This window comes from Sorex araneus, chromosome 11, assembly GCF_027595985.1.
Source record: "Sorex araneus isolate mSorAra2 chromosome 11, mSorAra2.pri, whole genome shotgun sequence".
Taxonomy (NCBI): Eukaryota; Metazoa; Chordata; class Mammalia; order Eulipotyphla; family Soricidae; genus Sorex; species Sorex araneus.
The window spans coordinates 34,274,634-34,293,558 of NC_073312.1; the positions used below are offsets into that span (position 1 = coordinate 34,274,634).

General features: G+C 48.5%; 1 protein-coding gene across 3 annotated transcripts in view; it reads left to right on the top strand.

Annotated features, from left to right (window-relative positions):
• Positions 1-1,873: 1,873 nt before the first annotated feature.
• The window catches only part of IDE (insulin degrading enzyme), an 88,636-nt gene continuing 71,584 nt past the window's right edge, over positions 1,874-18,925 (top strand). Inside the window, exon 1 of one of the 3 annotated variants that reach the window (XM_055119054.1) lies at positions 1,874-2,071. In XM_055119054.1, coding sequence (XP_054975029.1) covers positions 1,974-2,071 — 98 coding nt within the window. In that variant the 5' untranslated portion in view covers positions 1,874-1,973. The remainder of the gene's footprint in view (positions 2,072-18,925) is intronic. The other 2 variants (XM_055119053.1, XM_055119055.1) reach the window with 2 other exon arrangements.

Below are 18,925 nucleotides of genomic sequence, written 5' to 3' on the forward strand. Positions count from 1 at the left end.
AATTTCATTCCTTGGAATATACCCCAAGGACTCAAAAACAGAATAAAGACATCTGCACTCCTATGTTCATTGCAGCACTATTCATAACAGCCAAAATCAAAAAACAACCAAGTGCCCAGGAACAGATGAGTGCACAAAAAAAACAATGGAGGGGCTGGAGCAATAGCACAGCGGGTAGAGCGTTTGCCTTGCACGCAGCCAACCAGGGTTCAATTCCCAGCATCCCATATGGTCCCCTGAGACTGTCAGGGTTAAGTCCTGGGTACAGAGCCAGGAGTAACCCCTGTGCATCACCGGGTGTGACCCAAAAAGCAAAACAAACAGCAAAAAACAATGGAATACTACCTGGCCATAATAAAAGACGAAGGCATGCAATTTGCTGCTACATAGATGGATTAGAAAGAATGGTGTTGAGTGAAGTCAGAGGGGGAGAGAGAGACACAGAGTGATCTCTCTCATATATGAAATATAAAGAAAATATGGGAACAACAAATGTCCAAAGGAAGGGCTTAAGAACTGATTTTCAGGAGCTGGAGCGATAGCATAGTGGTTAGGGCGTTTGCCTTGCATGCTGCCGACCCAGGTTCGATTCCCAGCATCTCATATGGTCCTCCAAGCACCGCCAGGAGTAACTCCTGAGTGCATGAGCCAGGAATAACCTCTGTGCATCGCAGGGTGTGGCCCCCCAAAAAAACCAAGAAAAACAAAAAACTGATTTTCAGCAGGTAGCTTGCCACTCAATGAGAGATGTTACTGGTGCCCGCTCGAACAAATCCATGAGCAACGGGATGAGTGACAGTGACAGCTTGCCACTGGTGTGCTGGTGTGTGTGCATGTGTGTGTGTGTGTGTGTGTGTGTGTGTGTGTAGGGTGGGGTGTGGCGATGTCAGCAATGAGGTTCCTAAAATGCTGTCCAGAGGCAGGCTGGAAGGCCGGAGGGAAACGGGACATTGGTGGCAGGGATTGCTGTTGCTGAAAGTCAATTATAAACAACTTTGTAATTCTCGGTGACTCAAGAAAAAAAAAATAAGAAGAATGTAATGGGAGGCCACACGTACAGCGGGAAATGTGCTTGCTTTGCATGCAGCTGACCTGGGTGTAATTCCAGACACCATATATGGTTCCTGCACAAGTCCCAAGAGGAGTGATCCTTGGGCCTCAGAGCCAGGAATAAATTCTGAGCTGGAGGGGTGTGGCCACCACCCTCAAAAAAAGAAAGAAAAGAATGTAACGCAAAGTCTCATCCATACTAATAAGTCAGTGGACTTTGGATGCAGAACACGGTAAGGATGCCACTGGGAAGCAGAGTCCCGTCGTCCAAATAATGACCGACAGCGGCCCGCCTATGTAGTACTCTCCGCGCGGCTCGAGTGGAGTTACGTAACCAGCCACTCTAGTAGTACCGTGGGCTCGCAGCGGCCCCAGAGCGGAATGCTGGGGGCGAACAGCCCCAAGGCAGCCCTAGTTTCTATTCCGGACGCCGGAGCCCGGTTTGGCCGTGACCTGCCTCCACCGCGCGCTTTGAAGGCAGCCGGGCCTCCCTCGGCCTCCCTCAGTCCTCCCCCCAACCCTGGCCCCGGGCGGCCGCTGACCTTGATGCCAGCACCTGCTCGCTCGGGGCCCCACGTGGCCCCTTGTGCCCTCACAGAGCGCCCCCGCCTCCCACGCCCCCGCCCCGCCGGCCCGCGCCCGCGTCACAGCGCATCCCGGGGCCCCCGCCCTCGCCAGTGCGCCCCGCGGCCGGGCTTCGCGCAGCTTACACCGGGCCCCGAGCGGCTGTCGCCCGAGCCGCGGTCCCGCGCCCTCCCCGCCCAGGCCGGCTCCCAGCACGCCCCGGCGCGGGCGGCCAGGCCCGTCGGCGGTTCCCGCGAGGCGGCGCGGCGGCGCGGCGGCCCGAGCATGCGCAGTGGGCAGGGCCGGCTCCAGGCGCAAGAAGGAAGCGTCCGCCGCGATCCCGGAGTGTCCGCTGGGCTATGCGGAACGGGCTAGCGTGGCTGCTGCATCCCGCGCTGCCCCGCACCTTCCGCGCCCTGGTTGGCGCCCGGCCGCTGCTCCCCGAGCGCCTGTGTGGGTAAGCGGAGCGGGCGCGCCGGGCCCCACACCCCCGCCGCTGCCCCCCGCCGGGGCCCGCGGGTCACCGTGTTTGGGGCGCTCGCCTTGCAAAGTGGTGATTCAGCACTTCGAGCCGCGCCGCCGCCCCTCACGCCGCCCGTCCCGCCGGCGCGGGCCCCGGCGCTGCCCGGGAGGGAGGCTCGCCCGGGCGGGCGCGCTTAGCGGCCTGGCCCCCCGCGCGGGGCGGCGGGGAGGGCGGCTTAGGGCCGGGACCCGAGCTCTCGGGCCGCCGCGTGTGTCCCCTGTGCGGGCGGCGCGGGGACGGGGCCGCGCACCGGGCCCCCTCGGCCCTGCCCCAGAGCGCCGGGAAGCCCGGGCGGACTGTCGCCGGCGCGGGGGTCCGGGAATCCGAGTTCTCCCGGACACCGCGTCTCCCCGCCTCGCACTTCTGCATTTATTATTATTATTTTTTTTCCGCTCTTGGGGAAAACGAGTCCGCGCCAGTCCTCTCCGGACACGTCGGCGCTGGGAACTGAAAAAGTTTGCCAGCGCCAGCCGTGGGGGAGTCGTGGAGGGTTGGGGCTTCCTGTGGGCGAGAATCGGGGGGTGGGGGGAGCCGGGGAGACCTCCGGGTGCCCAGCCCAGCCCACCTGAGACACGAGCGAGGCCCAGGGAGATCGTGCGATTTCCCCAGCGTGGCGGGGACGGGGGCCAGCCCCGGGATCGGGGCGCGGGGCGCTGTGTCTGTTCAGCCATCCGGTGGCGTACTCGCTCCACCGGCCGCGGGGCGAGACTTTTGGACCGCCTCGCGAACGCCCAGTTCCCCCGGTCCGTGAATAGGGGGATTGGCAGAGACGGGCAGTATTGTCTTCCCCCCACTCCTTTGGTGTGTGGTCTTGAACCCTCCCAGCCAACCCTCGTCTTTGATCACCTCCTAGGTGCGGGGCCCTGGGCTTGGAGCCCTGGTGTAGGATGTGGCCTTATGTCAAGGAACTTTGGCTGGGTTGGAACGGATTGAGATGCTGTGATTGGCAGCTAAATATGTATCTCTCCTCTGCTTTATCCTGAGCCAAAGGTGGGCAGCGGGGGAGGAGCCTGTGCTTTGGGAGCACGTTGTGGGGCTGAGATGGAGGAGGGGGTCCGACTGGTCGCTGAAGGATCCTCGGTGGGGTATGGGCAGATCTAATAATCCACTTAGGGTGGCAGTCTGTGCTGGGGAGACGGTAGATGAGGCTCCTTGAATTTCCGTGGGGGTGTTGTAGTGGTGGTGGGGGGGGTGAATTTGGTTGCAAACAAGTCCTGCATTATAAAAGTGGGATAATGCTAGCCAGGACTTTGATTTTTTTTTTTTTTTAAAGTTGGGCTTTTTTCCCAGGGAAAAGGAAGGGAGCCATTAAGAGTTCTTGAGCTGTGGCATAATCTGCTGAAACTGGTAGTTTAGGAAATGAGTTTGGTGACTTGGTGGTGGATGTCAGGAGCCGAGAGAGAACCCAAAGCTGAGAAACCGGTTGTTAGGCGGGTGGTAATGGTACTAAGGCCTAAAGTATAGAAGTAAATCTGGGGATCTTGTTTTCCCTCCTCCCTCCCAAGTCATGCAAAAAAAGGTTTCTGAGCTTAAAGAAATGGGGTTTGTGAGGCTAGCCTGGCCCTCCTTCAGTTTAGTTCTGTTTTGGGGGGAAGGGTGTATTTGGACCACACCAAATGTTCAGGGTTTATCCTGGCTCTGTGCTCAGGGATCACTTGGCGGGGCTGGGAATGCCATGGATCCAACCCCACCTTGTGCAAGATAAGCGCCTTACCTGCTGTGCTATCTCTGGACCCTAGGAAACAATCCGTTTTCCTTGTTTTCCTTTTTTTTCTGTCTGCTCAGGGGCAACACCTGGCTCTGTGCTCAGGGGACCAGATGTTGTGTAGGATTCCAGCTCGGGTCGTGATTGCAGTCACATGCTAGGCAAGCACCTTAACCTTTGCACTATTTCTCTGGCCCCAGAAAGCCATTTGTTTTCATGTATTCTACACACGATTTGCTTTTCTTTGTGATTTTTCTCCCTCTTCTCTTCACTGCCTCAGTTGAAGTCCAGGTCTCATTGAACTAATTTTGCTCATGGAGAGAGAGAGGGTGAGAAAGAGAGGGAGGGAGGGAAGGAAGGAGGGAGGGGAGGGGGGGAGAGAGAGAGAGAGTATGAATCACTCAAGGGATTGAGTGCATGCCTCCCCCAATTGGCTGGTCCTCCGGTACCATGCAGGGTGCACCCCCAGCACAGAAGTGAGAGCTGGGAGCACCCCAATCCCCACACAGCAAGATGCTCAAAACAACAAAAAGGCAGCCTTTTTGGAGGGAAACTTGCGAGAGTCAAAGCACAGTGAGTGAGGTATCAATGCATCTACAGAATTTGACCCTAAAAATTAGTGACTAAGTCTAATAAGAACAGTAGTTTTAGTCAGAGAGGTTAGGGTGTAGTAGTTTTTGTTTGTTTTTCTTTTGGGCAGTGACTGTACTCAGGGCCACACCTGGCTCTGTGCTCTGGGATCACTCCTGGCAGTGCTCAGATCCTGGGGATCAAATAACTGGGTCATCTGTGTTCTTCCCGCTGAACTCTCTCTCTAGCCACTAAGGTGTAGTTCTGTTTTATTTTTATTTTCTAGCTCTTTTTTTCCTCATGGAGGTTCTGTGATTAATAATGCTGTTAAATGATGGCTTCCCATGCACATAAGTCTTAACACCACACCCATCACCAGTATACCCGCCTCTGTCCCCCAGGAACCCAAAGCCCCTTCTCTTTCAGGCCTGCATATAGTTTTATTACTTTCAGATTGTAACAGGGCCGTCTCAGTGCGTGTGGCACAGAATTAGCCTTCTCCCTACCTCTTGCCCTGGGTGCTTTTTTAAAACTTTATTTTAGACACTGTGATTTACAGTATTTCCTGCATAAAACATTCCGTCACCACATCCTCTGCCAGTGTCAGCCGCCCTCCGCCTCGTCCCAGTGTCCCCTCTCCTCTTTTCACCCCATCCCTCCTGCAGCACGTTGCCTTCTAAGGCCTAGGTCTCACTTCCTGTTGCCTTTGGGAATTTATTGTTTCCTTTCGAAGTTTCTTTATATCCCACAGGTGAGATCAATTTTTAATATTTTTCTCTCTATTCCACAGGTGAGAGATCTTTTGGTTATCTTTTTCTTCCTCAGCATGATACTCTCCAGGTGACACTCTCTCTCTCTTCCTCTCTCCCCTCCCCCTCCTCCCCCCTATCCTTCCCTCTCCCTTTATTTTTTTGGGGCGGGGGCACACCTCCCTCCCTCTCCCTCTCTCCCTCTCCCTCTCTCTCTCTCTCTCTCTCTCTCTCTCTCTCTCTCTCTCTCTTTCTCTCTCCCCCCCACCCTTCCCTCTCCCTCTTTTTTTTTTTTTTTGGCCACACTCGCTGAGTTGTGCTAAACTCGTACTCCTGGCTCTAAGCTCCAGGGATCACTCCTGATGGGCTCAGGGGGACGAGGACGATTTGGGGTCCTGGGGATTGAACTCTATTTGTCCCATGCAAGGCAAGTGGGTTATGTACTTGCCTGTACTGTTGTATATTGCCTGTGCTATTATACATTACCTGTACCTGTACTCATTGTACTATGCTTCCCGTTGGATTTTATCTTATTTTGTTTGGGGGTCACACCCGATGATGCTCAGGGGTTATCCCTGGCTGCACACTCAGGAATTACTCCTAGCAGTGCTCGGGGAACAAATGGAAAGCAGGAGATCGAACCCAGGTCAGGAGCATGCAAGGCAAGTGCCTTATATTCACCCCACTCGTTGTATCATTTTTTTTAGTATACATATAAGTAGTAGTCCATTGTGTAAATGTGCGTTACTCTTTATCCAGTCAGCTGTTCTTTTTTATCCTTTTGTTTTTCTGATACTAGCTACCACACTCAGGTCATGTGTACTAAGACATGCATTTTACAACTCAGCCACATCCCTCAGTGATGTCTCCTCCCCTCCTCCCCTTGCTTTGGGGACCACACAGGGTGCTGAGGATTTAACCCAGGTTGACTACATACAAGTTGCCCACCTGCTAGACTATCTCTCTGGCCACCCTGGGGTATTTTTTAGGCTGCGGAGCCGTTTTCTGGGCCCCTTTTCACGGGGGATCACAAACAGTGGGGCTGCCTGCCTCACCTGGGACCTGACTGCAGACACATCAGCGTTTGCACTCGTGACCTGCTTCGTGAGCCTGTATCATTGCACCATCTTTCAGGCCCATAGTTCTCTGGCAGGAAATAGTAACAAGTGGAGCTATCACATATCCAGATCTTTGTTGTTATTTCCAGATACTGATCTCAGGATCTAATGTGAGCTGATTATATTTTAAATCTTAACTCAGTCTTCGTGTAATGGTAATGCAATGGAATTTAAGGTATTGTCATGGAGCTAGTCAGTGGAAGATTTAACATGTCTGTCCAGCCCCAGAGCCTGAGCTCTGAGCTATTGTGGTTGCAGTGTTTGGGCATTCACTTATTGCTGCTTGAGAAAAAGAGATGCCGGGGCTGGAGCGATAGCACAGCGGGGAGGGCGTTTGCCTTGCACTCGGCCAACCCGGGTTCAAATCCCAGCATCCCATATGGTCCCCTGAGCACTGCCAGGGGTAATTCTTGAGTGCAGAGCCAGGAGTAACCCCTGTGCATTGCCGGGTGTGACCCAAAAAGCAAAAAAAAAGAAAAAGAGATGCCGTAGTGCGTTTGTGTAAGATCGGTTCATTTAAAAAGCAGTCTCATTGCCCACTGTTCAGCCTTGTTGGGTAAGTTGGGGTGATGCGTGACTGTCTCAATTATTGAGGAAAATTGGAGGTAATAGCCCCAACCCCAGGATTTAGGCTTTTAAACTATGTTTAGTTTTAAAAGTAGTGTAGTTTTTCTTTTTCTTTTTTTTTTTTTTAAACAAAAAGGCTTGGAATTGTCTAAAAGGATAGGATATTTTTTTTTTTTTCCTTTTTGGGTCACACCTGGCGATGCACAGGGGTCACTCCTGTCTCGCTACTTGAAGAATTTCAAGGGATGCTGGGAATCAACCCGGGTCGGCCGTGTGCAAGGCAAACGCCCTACCCGCTGTGCTATTGCTCCAGCCCCCAAGGACAGGATATTCTTAATAAAATCTTTTTTAAAAAAAATTTTTATTAGTGAATCACCTTGAGGTACAGTTACAGACTTAAAAACTTTAGTGCTTGTGTTTCAGTCATACAATGATCAAATACCCATCCCTCCTCCAGGGTCCATTTTCCACCACCGAAGCATCCCTCCCACCACCCCCACCCTGTCCCCTCCGTCCCGCCTCAGTGCCAGGGCTTTCCCTCGGGATAGGATATTCTTGAGTATCATTAATTAGCGTTGGCCCAGTCATCACATAGTGCTCTTATATTCTACCTGCCTGCCTTAGAAAATAGTGTCGGGGACAGTCTTGGGGTGAAGTGGGGTAAAAGCCTTTTACTTTTTTCTTGAATGTTTTATTTTTAAATTTTTATTTTGGTTTTTGGGTCACACCTGGCAGTGCTCAGGACTTAATCCTGACTCTGCACTCAGGAATCACTCCTGTGGGGCTGGTGGGAGCAGACCATAATGGGGAGCCAGGGACTAACCTGGCTCAGCTGTGTGCAAGGCAAGCACCCTACCTATTATACTGTTGCTCTGGCTCCTTTATTTTTTTACTGGAACGACATTGCATTATGACATAAGTTTCAGGTGTCCATCACTAAAAGTCAACACACACACACACACACATACACATATATATATATATATACATACACATATATTGACATTATTTTGCCGACCCGCAAAAATTCACTAGGTTTTTTTTTTTTTTTTAAGTAAAGGAAAAATTTTAAAGGTTTATTGAGGAAATAAATGGAGGGAAAAAAGAGAGATGTGCTCAAGAGAGACCTCGGGCTTCTGCAGCATAGAAAAAGCAAAGTACAAAGGACAAGCATGGATGTGTGGGTCATTTCCCCAGAATGGGATTGTGCTGTAGTGGTGCCCTAAAGTAAGAACGTACCCACCTCAGGGGGATGTGGGCAGATGTGTCCTTGGGGTAAAGTACACATCTCAGGAGATTCAGATACACCTGAAGTAAAGAATTTTCTTCAAGTAGCAAGATAGTTCAGCAGTTAGGGTACCTGCCCCTGCCCTGGGTTTGATTCTTGGCACCCTGTATGAGTTCCTGAGCCCTGCCAGGAGTGACCCCTGAGCTCAGAGCCAGGAATAAGCCCCAAGTACCGCTGTCTCCTTCCCCCCTCCCCGCCTCCCCAACAAAATAGGCACCATCATTTACAATACCGTCAACAATGCATGCAGTACTACACCCGGCACTGCCGTCTGCTGCCCTCCACCATTGCCCCCGTGCCTCCTCCCATCTCAGTACCCGCTTCCCTCCCCTGTGGTAAGCGCCCTACCAAAGACCAGTTCTGTTTCTGCTGCTTTTGGGCATTTGATGTACCTGTACTTTGTTTCTTCATATCCCACTGATGAGAGAGATCCTCTGTGTCTGTGTGAAAGGACGAATAAGTAAAATGCATGTGAGTGATTATGGGCTGAGCGATTATGGGCTTCTGCGAGAGGAGAGAAGGAAAGGAAAGGAACAACATAGATCAGGTTGGGATAGGGGTGGTTCCAGAGTGAAATGCACCCCACGTGTGTGTTTGTCATACTTGGTTTCCTTTCTGGTTTTCTCTGTTGGCATTTTGACATCTCCTAAAGATGTACCTAGAGGCTCGGCCTACCTGTGAGTCAGGGGGCCAGGCCAAAGCGTTCTCCTTTCCATTAGGGTTGAAGTGCTAGGTGTGTTGGGCTTGGGCCCCTTCAGGGTGTTCTGACTTGTCTTTGGTCTGCCCTCATTCTTTCCTGTCCGCTCTCCCAGCCATATTTGAGCATCTGCTCAGTGGCGGTTACTCATAGTGCCCAGCGCTTGGGGATGCACGATCTCAACAGTGCTCAGGTTGCTGTCCAGGATTACTCTGCTTTACCCGTGATCTTGAGTAAACAGCTCCACCTCTGTGTTCTGTTGCTTTTTTCCAATTCTTTACAAAACGGTACTTTTTTACAATAGGACTTACTATATCTCACAGTGACTCAATTCAAAAACAAAGTAGGGACTTACAACAGGGCTGGATACCTGAAGTGTGGAACTGGCTCTCTCAACTAAGTCCCAAATAAGGAAGCTGGGATTGGAGAGATAGTTTGGGGGTTAAGGCTCTTTCCTTACATGTGACTGTAACCCTTGGCATCATATGGGGTCCCCAGAGTACCTCCAGGTGTCACTCTTGATTATAGGCAGGGATATTGCCTGAGCACACAGCCTGGTATAGCCCGAAGCCTCTTCCTAGAAAGGTAAAAGTCCTATTTATAAAATGGATAAAACATCTGAATAAGTATATCTCCAAGACATATAGATGGCCCAATGTATATTTCACTTAGAGATTTATAATTTTTTGTTATTAAAATTATTATTATTTTTTTACAGTGGCAGTGATTTAACCCAGGGCTTCATGTAAAAGACAAATGCTATACCACTGAGCTTCCTGACACTAGGGAATTTTAAATCAAAACCGCAGTAAGATTTATTTCAGAAAGCAACAGTACAATTCTTTTAAAAGTAGGACTCATAACCAGAAGAATGACTTACATCAGAAATATTAGCAGCAGTGGTGGAAAAAAAGGAGGAACTTTTAAAATTTTATTAAAAGGGAGAAGGAAGAGAGTAAAGAGTATAGTGGGTAGAGTGCTTGCCTTGCACCTGGCTGACCTGGTTCAATCTACAGCATCCCATATGGTCCCCCAAGCACTGCCAGAGGTGATTCATGAGAGCAGAGTGAAGTGTAACCCCATTAGCACTGCCTGGTGTGGCCCAAAAACAAAACCAAAAATAAGGGAGAAAGAAGATATTGTGCCCAAGAGAGAAAGTACACTTCCCAGAGAGGAGAAAGGAAAAAGCTTTTTCTGTTTTTGATTTTTTTGCTTTTGGGTCACATGCAGTGGTGTTCAGGGATCACTCCTGGTGGAGTTTGGGGTATCATATGTGGTGCTGGGGATCAAATCCAGGTTGACTACATGCAAGGCAAGTGCCTTAAATGCTATACTATTTATCTGGCCTGTCCCACTTTTACCTTTTTTTGTGTGTGTGTTTTGGTTTGGGGCCACACCCAGTGTTGCTCAGGGGTTACTCCTGGCTCTGCACTCAGGAATCACACCTGGTGGTGCTTGGGGGACCATATGTGATGCCAGGGTTTGAACCCAAGTAGATCACATATGGACAAGTACCCTATCCACTATAATATCTCTCTGGCCCCACTTTTACTTTCTTTTGGGAATTACTTACCCCAGGTTTGGATAAAGGTGATTCCGAAATGGAATGCAGATAAGTGGACAAAAAAATGGACCCTTGGCCCCAAATAGCTCAACTGGCTGGAGTCTATGTTTTGCATGCAGGAGGTCCGTCCAGGTTGGGTTCCATCCCTTGTACCAAATGATCCCCTGAGCCCTCTAGGAATGACACTCTCCCTTCCCCACAGCAGCCAGGGAACTAGGAGTACCTTCAGAGCAACAGCTATGGCCACAGAACAAAATGCTTATACCCTATTAGTACGGATATACATTGGTAGAGTCTCTACGGAAAACAGCATGGAGATCACTTTAGAAGAAAAAGCGAAGGGCTAGGGAGCTAGCTTAATGGTTAGTAGTGCATGCTTTGCTTGCAGGGGCCTTGAATTTGATCCCCACATTGCATGTCCTCTTAAGACCCCTGGGAACAACCTCCAAGCACTATCAGGTGTATTTCAAAAGCAACAAAAACAAAAGTACCCAAAAGATACACTGTATGATCCAGCAGTATCACTTCCGGGTATTTATCCAAAGATAAGAGAACACTGATTTTTTTTTTCTTTTTTGGTCACACCTGGAGATGCACAGAGGTTACTCCTAGCTCTGCACTCAGGAACCACTACTGAGGGTGCTCAGGGGACCATATGGGATGCTGGGAATTGAACCCAGGTCAGCTGCGTGCAAGGCAAACGCCCTACCCACTATGCTATCGCTCCAGCCCGGAGAACACTGATTTGAAGGAGTAGAACTCTGTTCGTAGCAGCATATGCACGCTAACCAAAACATGGAATTATAACATATTTACAGTTGCCTAGATGAAGAAACTGTGGTAATGTGGGAGAACACTGGGTTAAGTCCCTGGCACTAAAAGGAACATGTGGTAAATGTACTCAGTGGAATACTATTCAGCTATTAAAAGAGATGAAGTCATATCATTTGCAGCTCCGTGAATGGAACTTGAACTTGAGATGATTATGCTAAGGGCAATAAGTCAGGAATGAAGACAATTATGGATGTTCATCTGTGTGGAATGTAACAGAACAAAAGGACTGGCAAAACAAATAACCTCTGATTGTAAAAAGCGTAGTAGGTTAGTATAGGGGAGAGGGGAGGGGAGGAAAGGGTAGAGGAGCCATTTTAATAGTGTGATGGCACTGGAAATTGGAAGGTGGGTCCAGGGGAGTCTGAAACACATGTAGAGGTGTGAAGCTATATTCATGATTGGGGTTCACACTCAGTGGTGCTCAGGAGCTGCTCCTGGCTCTGGGCTGGGGGTTGGGGGTTACACTTAGCACTGCTAAGGGATCCTGTGGTGTTGGGGGTCACAACGAGGGTTCTGGCATGGAAGTATGTGCCACTAGCGTTTGAGCTATCTCTTGGCCCCTCTTGAAATTTGATAGAGTTGTAAATCTGTGAAATTCATGATTATTATGTACTTTGGCTTTGGGGCCATACCTGGTGGTATCTGTGGTTACTCCTGGCAGTGCTGGTGGGGCTCAAGCTACTTTTTAAAGTGGAAAATGTCATACTTGCCTTGATGTAGTTATGAATGAATGAATGACCTCTCTTAAGATCAGTTTTCTCTGGACTGGAGTGATAGTACAGCAGGTAGGCAGTTTGCCTTGCATGCCACCCTGGGTTTGATCACCGGAATCCCATATGGGCCCTGGATGCAGAGAAGGACTAAGCACTGAGCACTACAAGGTGTGGCTCAAAATCCCAAACCCAAACTGAACCGAAACACCTTAAAACACCAATTTTGTTTTCTCTTGTAGTTTTCCTAGTAAGTTGGTATTATTATTTTCCGAATTAGCTTGAAACAGGAGTAACTTTTTTTTTTTTCTTTTTGGGTCACACCTGGCGATGCACAGGGGTTACTCCTGGCTCTGCACTCAGGAACCACCCCTGGCCGTGCTCAGGGGATCATATGGGATGCTGGGATTTGAACCCGGGTAGGCCGCGTGCAAGGCAAACGCCCTACCCGCTGTGCTATCTCTCCAGCCTCGAAACAGGAGTAACTTTTGATTCTCTTTTCCCCTTATTGCCTATTCTCAAACTCTTGAATCTTCATCCTTTTTTTCTTTTTAATAAACTTGATCTGTAACCATTTAAATTCAATACATGTTCATCTGCCATGACATTCCACGTCTACAAGGTTTAATTTGTATTTGGGTCATATTCAGTGGTGCTTAGGGCTACTCCTGGTTTGGTTGGAGGGATTCACCCATTGTGGCTGGCACTGTGCTTTGGTATCTGTTTTTAGGTATCTGCTTGGCCCTGAATACAATCTTAAACACAGATTCTTAAAATTCTTGTTTTTAGTTTAGTCTGTTTTTGATCCTTACAGAAATTCTTTCACTGAGTTAATTTTTCATATAACTTTGTAGTTGATATTCATAGAGTTGAGTTCACATTTGAATAGCTTTTTTTTTTTGATCACACCCGGCGATGCACAGGGATTACTCCTGGCTCATGCACTCAGGAATTAACTCCTGGTGGTGCTCAGGGGACCATGTGGGATGCTGGGAATCGAACCCAGGTTGACCGAGTGCAAGGCAAACACCCTGCCCGCCGAGCTATCGCTCCAGCCCCTGAATAGCTTTTTTTTTTTTTTTTTTTTTTTTTGCTTTTTGGGTCACACCTGGCGATGCACAGGGGTTACTCCTGGCTCTGCACTCAGGAATTACCCCTGGCCATGCTCAGGGTACCATATGGGATGTTGGGATTTGAACCCGGGTCGGCCGCGTGCAAGGCAAACGCCCTACCCGCTGTGCTATCTCTCCAGCCCCCTGAATAGCTTTTTGTGAGGGGAGGTTTGGACTACACTTTTCTGTGCTGAGGGCTTACTGTTGGCTCTGTGCTGGGGGATCAGTCTTGGAGGGGGTTAGTGCCAGGGATTAAACCCCCTCCCACCCAACCCCACTGGCTGCATACAAGGCAAGTGCCCTACCTGCTGTATGATCTCTCCAGCCCCTCATTTTGTATTTTTATGTTTTGGACCACCTCCACTTGCTTGCCAGCTGCTCATAGCTTGGTGCTTCATGTTCACTCCCAGTAGTACTTGTCCTTGGCAACCTGGACCCCCCTCAGAGCTCAGTCCTTTGAACTCTTATTTCCACTTGCCCTGAGTAGAATTCTGGTGTGAATATGCCATCAGTTATTCCTCTGTTGATGATGGTTTGTATTTTTTTTTTTTAGTCTATCACAGATAACCCATGCTATTAGTGTGGTGAGTTCTCACTGAGCCTTTGGGTGTCCATTCTACCTATATTCACTCATTTAGCTTAATTTTTTCATTTAACTTTGTTGTTGACTTCCATTCATAGTTGATTCCGTTGCTGAAATCAAACCTGGGGCATCACCCAGCCAAAGTCAGGGCTCTGCCAGAGAGCCACATCCCAAGCCTCAGTCACATTGCTTTAAATCCTGCCTGTATACACTTAAGTAAACCACATGTACTTATTTAAATGTAAATTAGCTAAAGTTAACAGTTCACTTTCCTTAGTCACTCTAGCCACAGTTCAAGTCCCCTGAGGCTTGTGGCTACCATATGGGGCAGAGCCTACGTAATGCTTTTCCTTTGTCACATAAGCCCTATGAAACAGGTCCAGAATGTAAATCTCTTAGCCAGAACCTTTCCCCAGAATTTCAGATATAAGTAACAGACTTGCTACTCAACATTTTCCCTTATATGGCCAGTATATAACTTCTCAAGACCGATCTCTAGATATCAAAACCTGCTCCTTTCATAGCTTTCCCACAATTCCTATTCCTTGGTCTTCGGGGCAGGTCTTTGTGGACCATTCCAGGCCATCTGGGCACTGTCCTAGGGCTCATCGCTGGCCAGTGGGGTCACACTTGGCAGTGCCTGGCGGGAGAGGCCTCAGCTGATGGTATTGAGGAAGGGCAAGATGGTTTGGGGCATCCAGCTTAGACCTAGCACTTGCTAAGCAAGTGTTCTACCACTTGAAGTATCTTCCTAACGCACTCTGTTCTTCTTTTCTTTGGGGGGGGGGGTTCACACCCAGCGATGCACAGGGGTTACTCCTGGCTCTGCACTCAGGAATTACTCCTAGCGGTGCTTGGGGGACCATATGAGATGCTGGGAATTGAACCTGGGTCTGCCGCCTGCAAGGCAAACGCCCTACCTGCTCTATTATTGCTCCAGCCCCTCTATTCTTTTCTTGGGTGGGGGACAGAGGTGGTGGTGCTTGGACTATAGCCAGCAGTGCTCAGATCATATTCCTGGCTTTGTGTCAGGAGACTGTATGTAGTATATGGTGCCAGGAATTGAACCTGGTTGGCAGATGCAAGGCAAGCTCCTTAATTCTGCACTCCTGCCCACCCAGTTGGTTAGGCCCCAGTTGGTTAGGCTAACAACTTGGAGTGTTCCTTAACTTTGTTCTCATATCGCATATCCAGTTATCATACAGTGTTTATACTGGATTTCATATAGATTCACAGTAAATCTTCCCTTGAATTGAGCCTTTTTTGCATATGCAGCTGCTGCTTTTTTTTTCCTGCTACAGTGTCCTGTTCCCGATGACCTGTCCCCTTTCAAACCAAGTTCCTATACCTAACTATAAAAACTAAGAACTATAAAAAAGTGTTGGAGATGCACTCCAACCTCTAATTATTAGAATCATGCCTTAGTTTCCAGTTATGTTGCCTTTTAGAGAATGGAAATGGCAAGTTTTGAGCAAAAATTGAATCGTTTTGACAAGGACTCTTCACGTCCGGGACCCCATGTCCCTGGGCATATTTAACCAGCACTGACTTACTGGTTTCTTCCCATGTGCCTACACTGCTAGTTGTGCTCATGACTGCTCCGGTAAGGCCAGTCTGGGTGGGGGACAGAGGCTCCACTGGCTCCTAATGTGACTTTGTGGTGGGGGGAGGGGATTTGGGGCTACAGCTGCTGTGCTCAGGGCTTCTCCTGGCACTGTGATCAGGGGTCACATGTAGCGCTTAGGGAACCATAATGCGATGCCAGGAGTCGAGCCTGAGGAGCTTGCTTGCAGGCAAGTGCCCTACCTGCTGTATTCTCTTTTGCCTCCCTATTTGACTCTTGACTGGCAAACTAGATGAGGACAAAAAAGCTGTGGAGCCCAGAATTTAAGGATTTATTCAATAAAGGTCGTCAATTCCCGAACATTGGTTGGAAGGCAGACCACAAATCAGGCTTCTGTAACCAGCAATATTTGAAGATGACATTTTTTCTCAGAACCGGGGTGGAACTGATATCGGTGGAACTGATCAGCCTCTGTGTCCAGAATGAGTATTTGTGTGCAACCTTTTTCATGTCCTTGTGTTTCCAGGATCATGAAGCATCTGTGAGAAAGTATGTTCCACATGTGAAATTAATTTTGAGTTTAAAGATATGCTGACTTTAGCATTCTTTTTATTATACTTGAAGGAACTTGTCTAGTTCAAATCCTGGCTTAGGGTTCCAAGAAAAGAGTACAGCAGTGGGGAATTCGCCTCGCCCAGCAGCTCAATCCCCAGCGTTGCAAATGGCCCTCGAGTCCAGCCAGGAGTAACCCAGCACTTCTGAGTATGGCCCCAACTGCCTCCCCGCCTCCTTGGCCCCCCAAAAAAATTCAAACAAATATCCCCTGGGTTAGAAGTTTTTTGTTTTTTGATGTAAATGTGGAAAATTAGGAAGACTGTTTGAAGCTTAATCCTTTTCCTTGTAGTCGGATTACATGAACAGTTGTCACTCTTAATTGGTTGGTTGGAGTGCCAGGTTTTATTTATTTGGAGGTGGGTGGGCTTGGACCACGGAGGGTGATGCTCAGAGGTAACTCCTGGCTCTGCACTCAGAAATTACTCCTGAAATTACTCCTGGCAGTGCTCAGGGGAACAGATGGGATGCCGTAGGCAAGCGCCCTACCCAGTGTACTCTCTCTCCAACCTCTGTTTATAATTTTTATTTCATTTGGTGTGTGTACTCTCTGGTGCTCAGGGGCAGCTCCTCCCAGCTCAGTGCTCTGTCTCGCTGGGTGGAGTGGGGGAGGAGGTGGAGGATGGGAAGGGGGACCCTGGGGAGGGGGGCAGGAGCTCAGGACTTCCCGTGTGCCAGGTGTGTGCTGTGCTGTTAGAGCTGTCTCCCCGGACCTTGAGTTTTATTTTTATTTACTTTATTGGTATATTTTTGATACATATTGGCAATGCTGGGGATCAAGCCCTGACTTCACAGCAGGTACTCCGAGGGAGCCACATCCCTGACCCAGTTTGGGTATTTTCCTTGTGGGGGTCATTCCCTGGGGTGCTCCCTCGTGTCAGCCTGTGCTGTGTGGTCCTTTGAGCTAGTTCCCTGGCTCTCGGGTGTTATTTTTAAATCTTAACTGGGGGCTTAAAGTAATTACTAAAAAACTTATTTTCACATAATTTTAATGAATAAATTTACAATATTTAATATACTTTTGATATTAGCTACGTTGACTCATTGCTGTATTTACATGGACCTCCTGTTTTTGTGGCCAGGATGACAGCAACAGAAATAATTGTCTCAGGACACACCTGAAGAGGTGTAGATAATTGCCCTGTTAATTGGACTATTATTTCTTGGTGAGCCTTTGCTTAGGTGCCTGTTTGATGTGGATAGCTACTTCCCATTATCCCAGTGATAATTATTTCCAGGATAACTTTTGCTGGAGATGCAGTCGTTATGTATCTCTTAGCCCCTCAGTTTGATAAAATTTTCCAAAACTACAACAAAATTTATTTGCAGCAAAGAAGTGTTCAGCTTTGAGGAGGTTTCACAGACTGAACGTACCTACCTATGGAATAAGCGGCTCCCGAAGCGCCCCTCTCGCTTCCTTCTAATTACAGCCTCCTACCCACCCTGCTGGCCCCTGTCCTGGCATAGGGGACTCGGTTTAATTTGTTCTTGCCCTGTTGGTAAATGGTAGGGTGCAGTTATTTACTCTTGCATCTAGCTTCTTCCTCCCAGCTAGCTTCAGGAAGTTCTGTTCATACTGTACTTTGTTCAAGACCACTCGTCTCCATTGCTGTGGATAAGTCCGTCTCGGACTATATCAGATGTAGCGTGTGTTTTCACTGCTCATGGGCATCCCATCCTTCTGGTTTTGGCTTCTCGCCCCTCCTGGTTTTGGCGGTCGTGATTAGTATTGCTGTGACATATAAGTGCTTTTTGGGGGTATATCTCATTCATGAATGGGTAGGTTGAGTTGTCAGCTTGAGTATATACTGCCAGTTTCTGAAAATGCTTATGCCGCTTTGCATTCCCAGTAGCCGTGTGTATGAGAGTTTGGGCTACCCTGTGCTTTCTCACTTGGATTTTTCCACGTTCTGTTTTGTTTTTCCCATTTAGTCTTTCTGGTAGATATTTAGTGGTCACTGTCACTGTCATCCCATTGCTCATCGATTTGCTTGAGCGGGTACCAGTAAACGTCTCCATTGTGAGACTTGTTACTGTTTTTGGCATATTGAATACGCCATGGGTAGCTTGCCAGGCTCTGCCATGTGGGCGAGATACTCTCAGTAGCTTGCCGGGCTCTCCGAGAGGGGCGGAGGAATCGAACCCTGGTTGGCTGTGTGCAAGGCAAGATACCCGCTATGCTATCTCTCCAGCCCAGATATTTAGTGGTACTTCAGAAAATCATAGCAAAAATCACTGTGAATTTGAGGCATCTTGGGCCTTTCATGTCACATGAGGCTCCTGGAGCCACTAAAGTATTGCTTGTTTCTGGAGTAGAGTTCTTGGCTGGGCTGGGGGAATTGTCAGTCTGCACCCAGAATTGGCAGATGCCCCTAGAGAAGGAAACAGCTGGGGGGCCTGAATTTCACTTCATCCATTCCTCCTTGCCTTCACATTTCCTCATCGTATCTGAAAATGGGATTTTGTGATTTATCATTTTTTTCTTCCGATTTTGCAGGTCAGTCAGATGATTCTGGTCTGTGATATCCCATCTAAAGTTGTCTAGACATTCTTAGAAATCTCTGTGCACCACAACCATGTAACCTGTGGGAAATGTTAGGTTTTTTTTAAAGCCCGTTTCCTTCTCCTTCCCCACCCTCTTTCTGTTCCTGTGACTTAATGTTTGCTTTTCAAATACAAACCCCAGAGCCCTACCATGCTCACTGTAGTACTTATTCTCATGTTCCCTTTTGTGCATCAGAAAATCTTTATACTCTTGTCTCTTAAAACCTACAGTTTAGCTCTGACATACATTCTCCTTTTTATGTTTATTTTAGTTCTCTTTTGGTGACCCTGGGTCTAACTCAGGGCAGGGCCTCAAGCTGTGAGGCTTCCCCTCCTTTTCATGTTTTATCAGCAAAGTTTTGTGAGATAATATGGTTCTCAGCAGATTAGAAGCTTATTATAGGGAAGAAGGAGTTAAAAACTGAAAACCTTTTGGATTTTTATTTTATTTTTTTACTTAATTGGATTTCTTTTGACAAAAGATTGTATTTCTTTTGACTGATGTGAATTCTTGTTTGGGGGACGGTGAGGGAGGAGAAATGGGGTCAGGGAAGGGCTGTGGGTGTTAGTC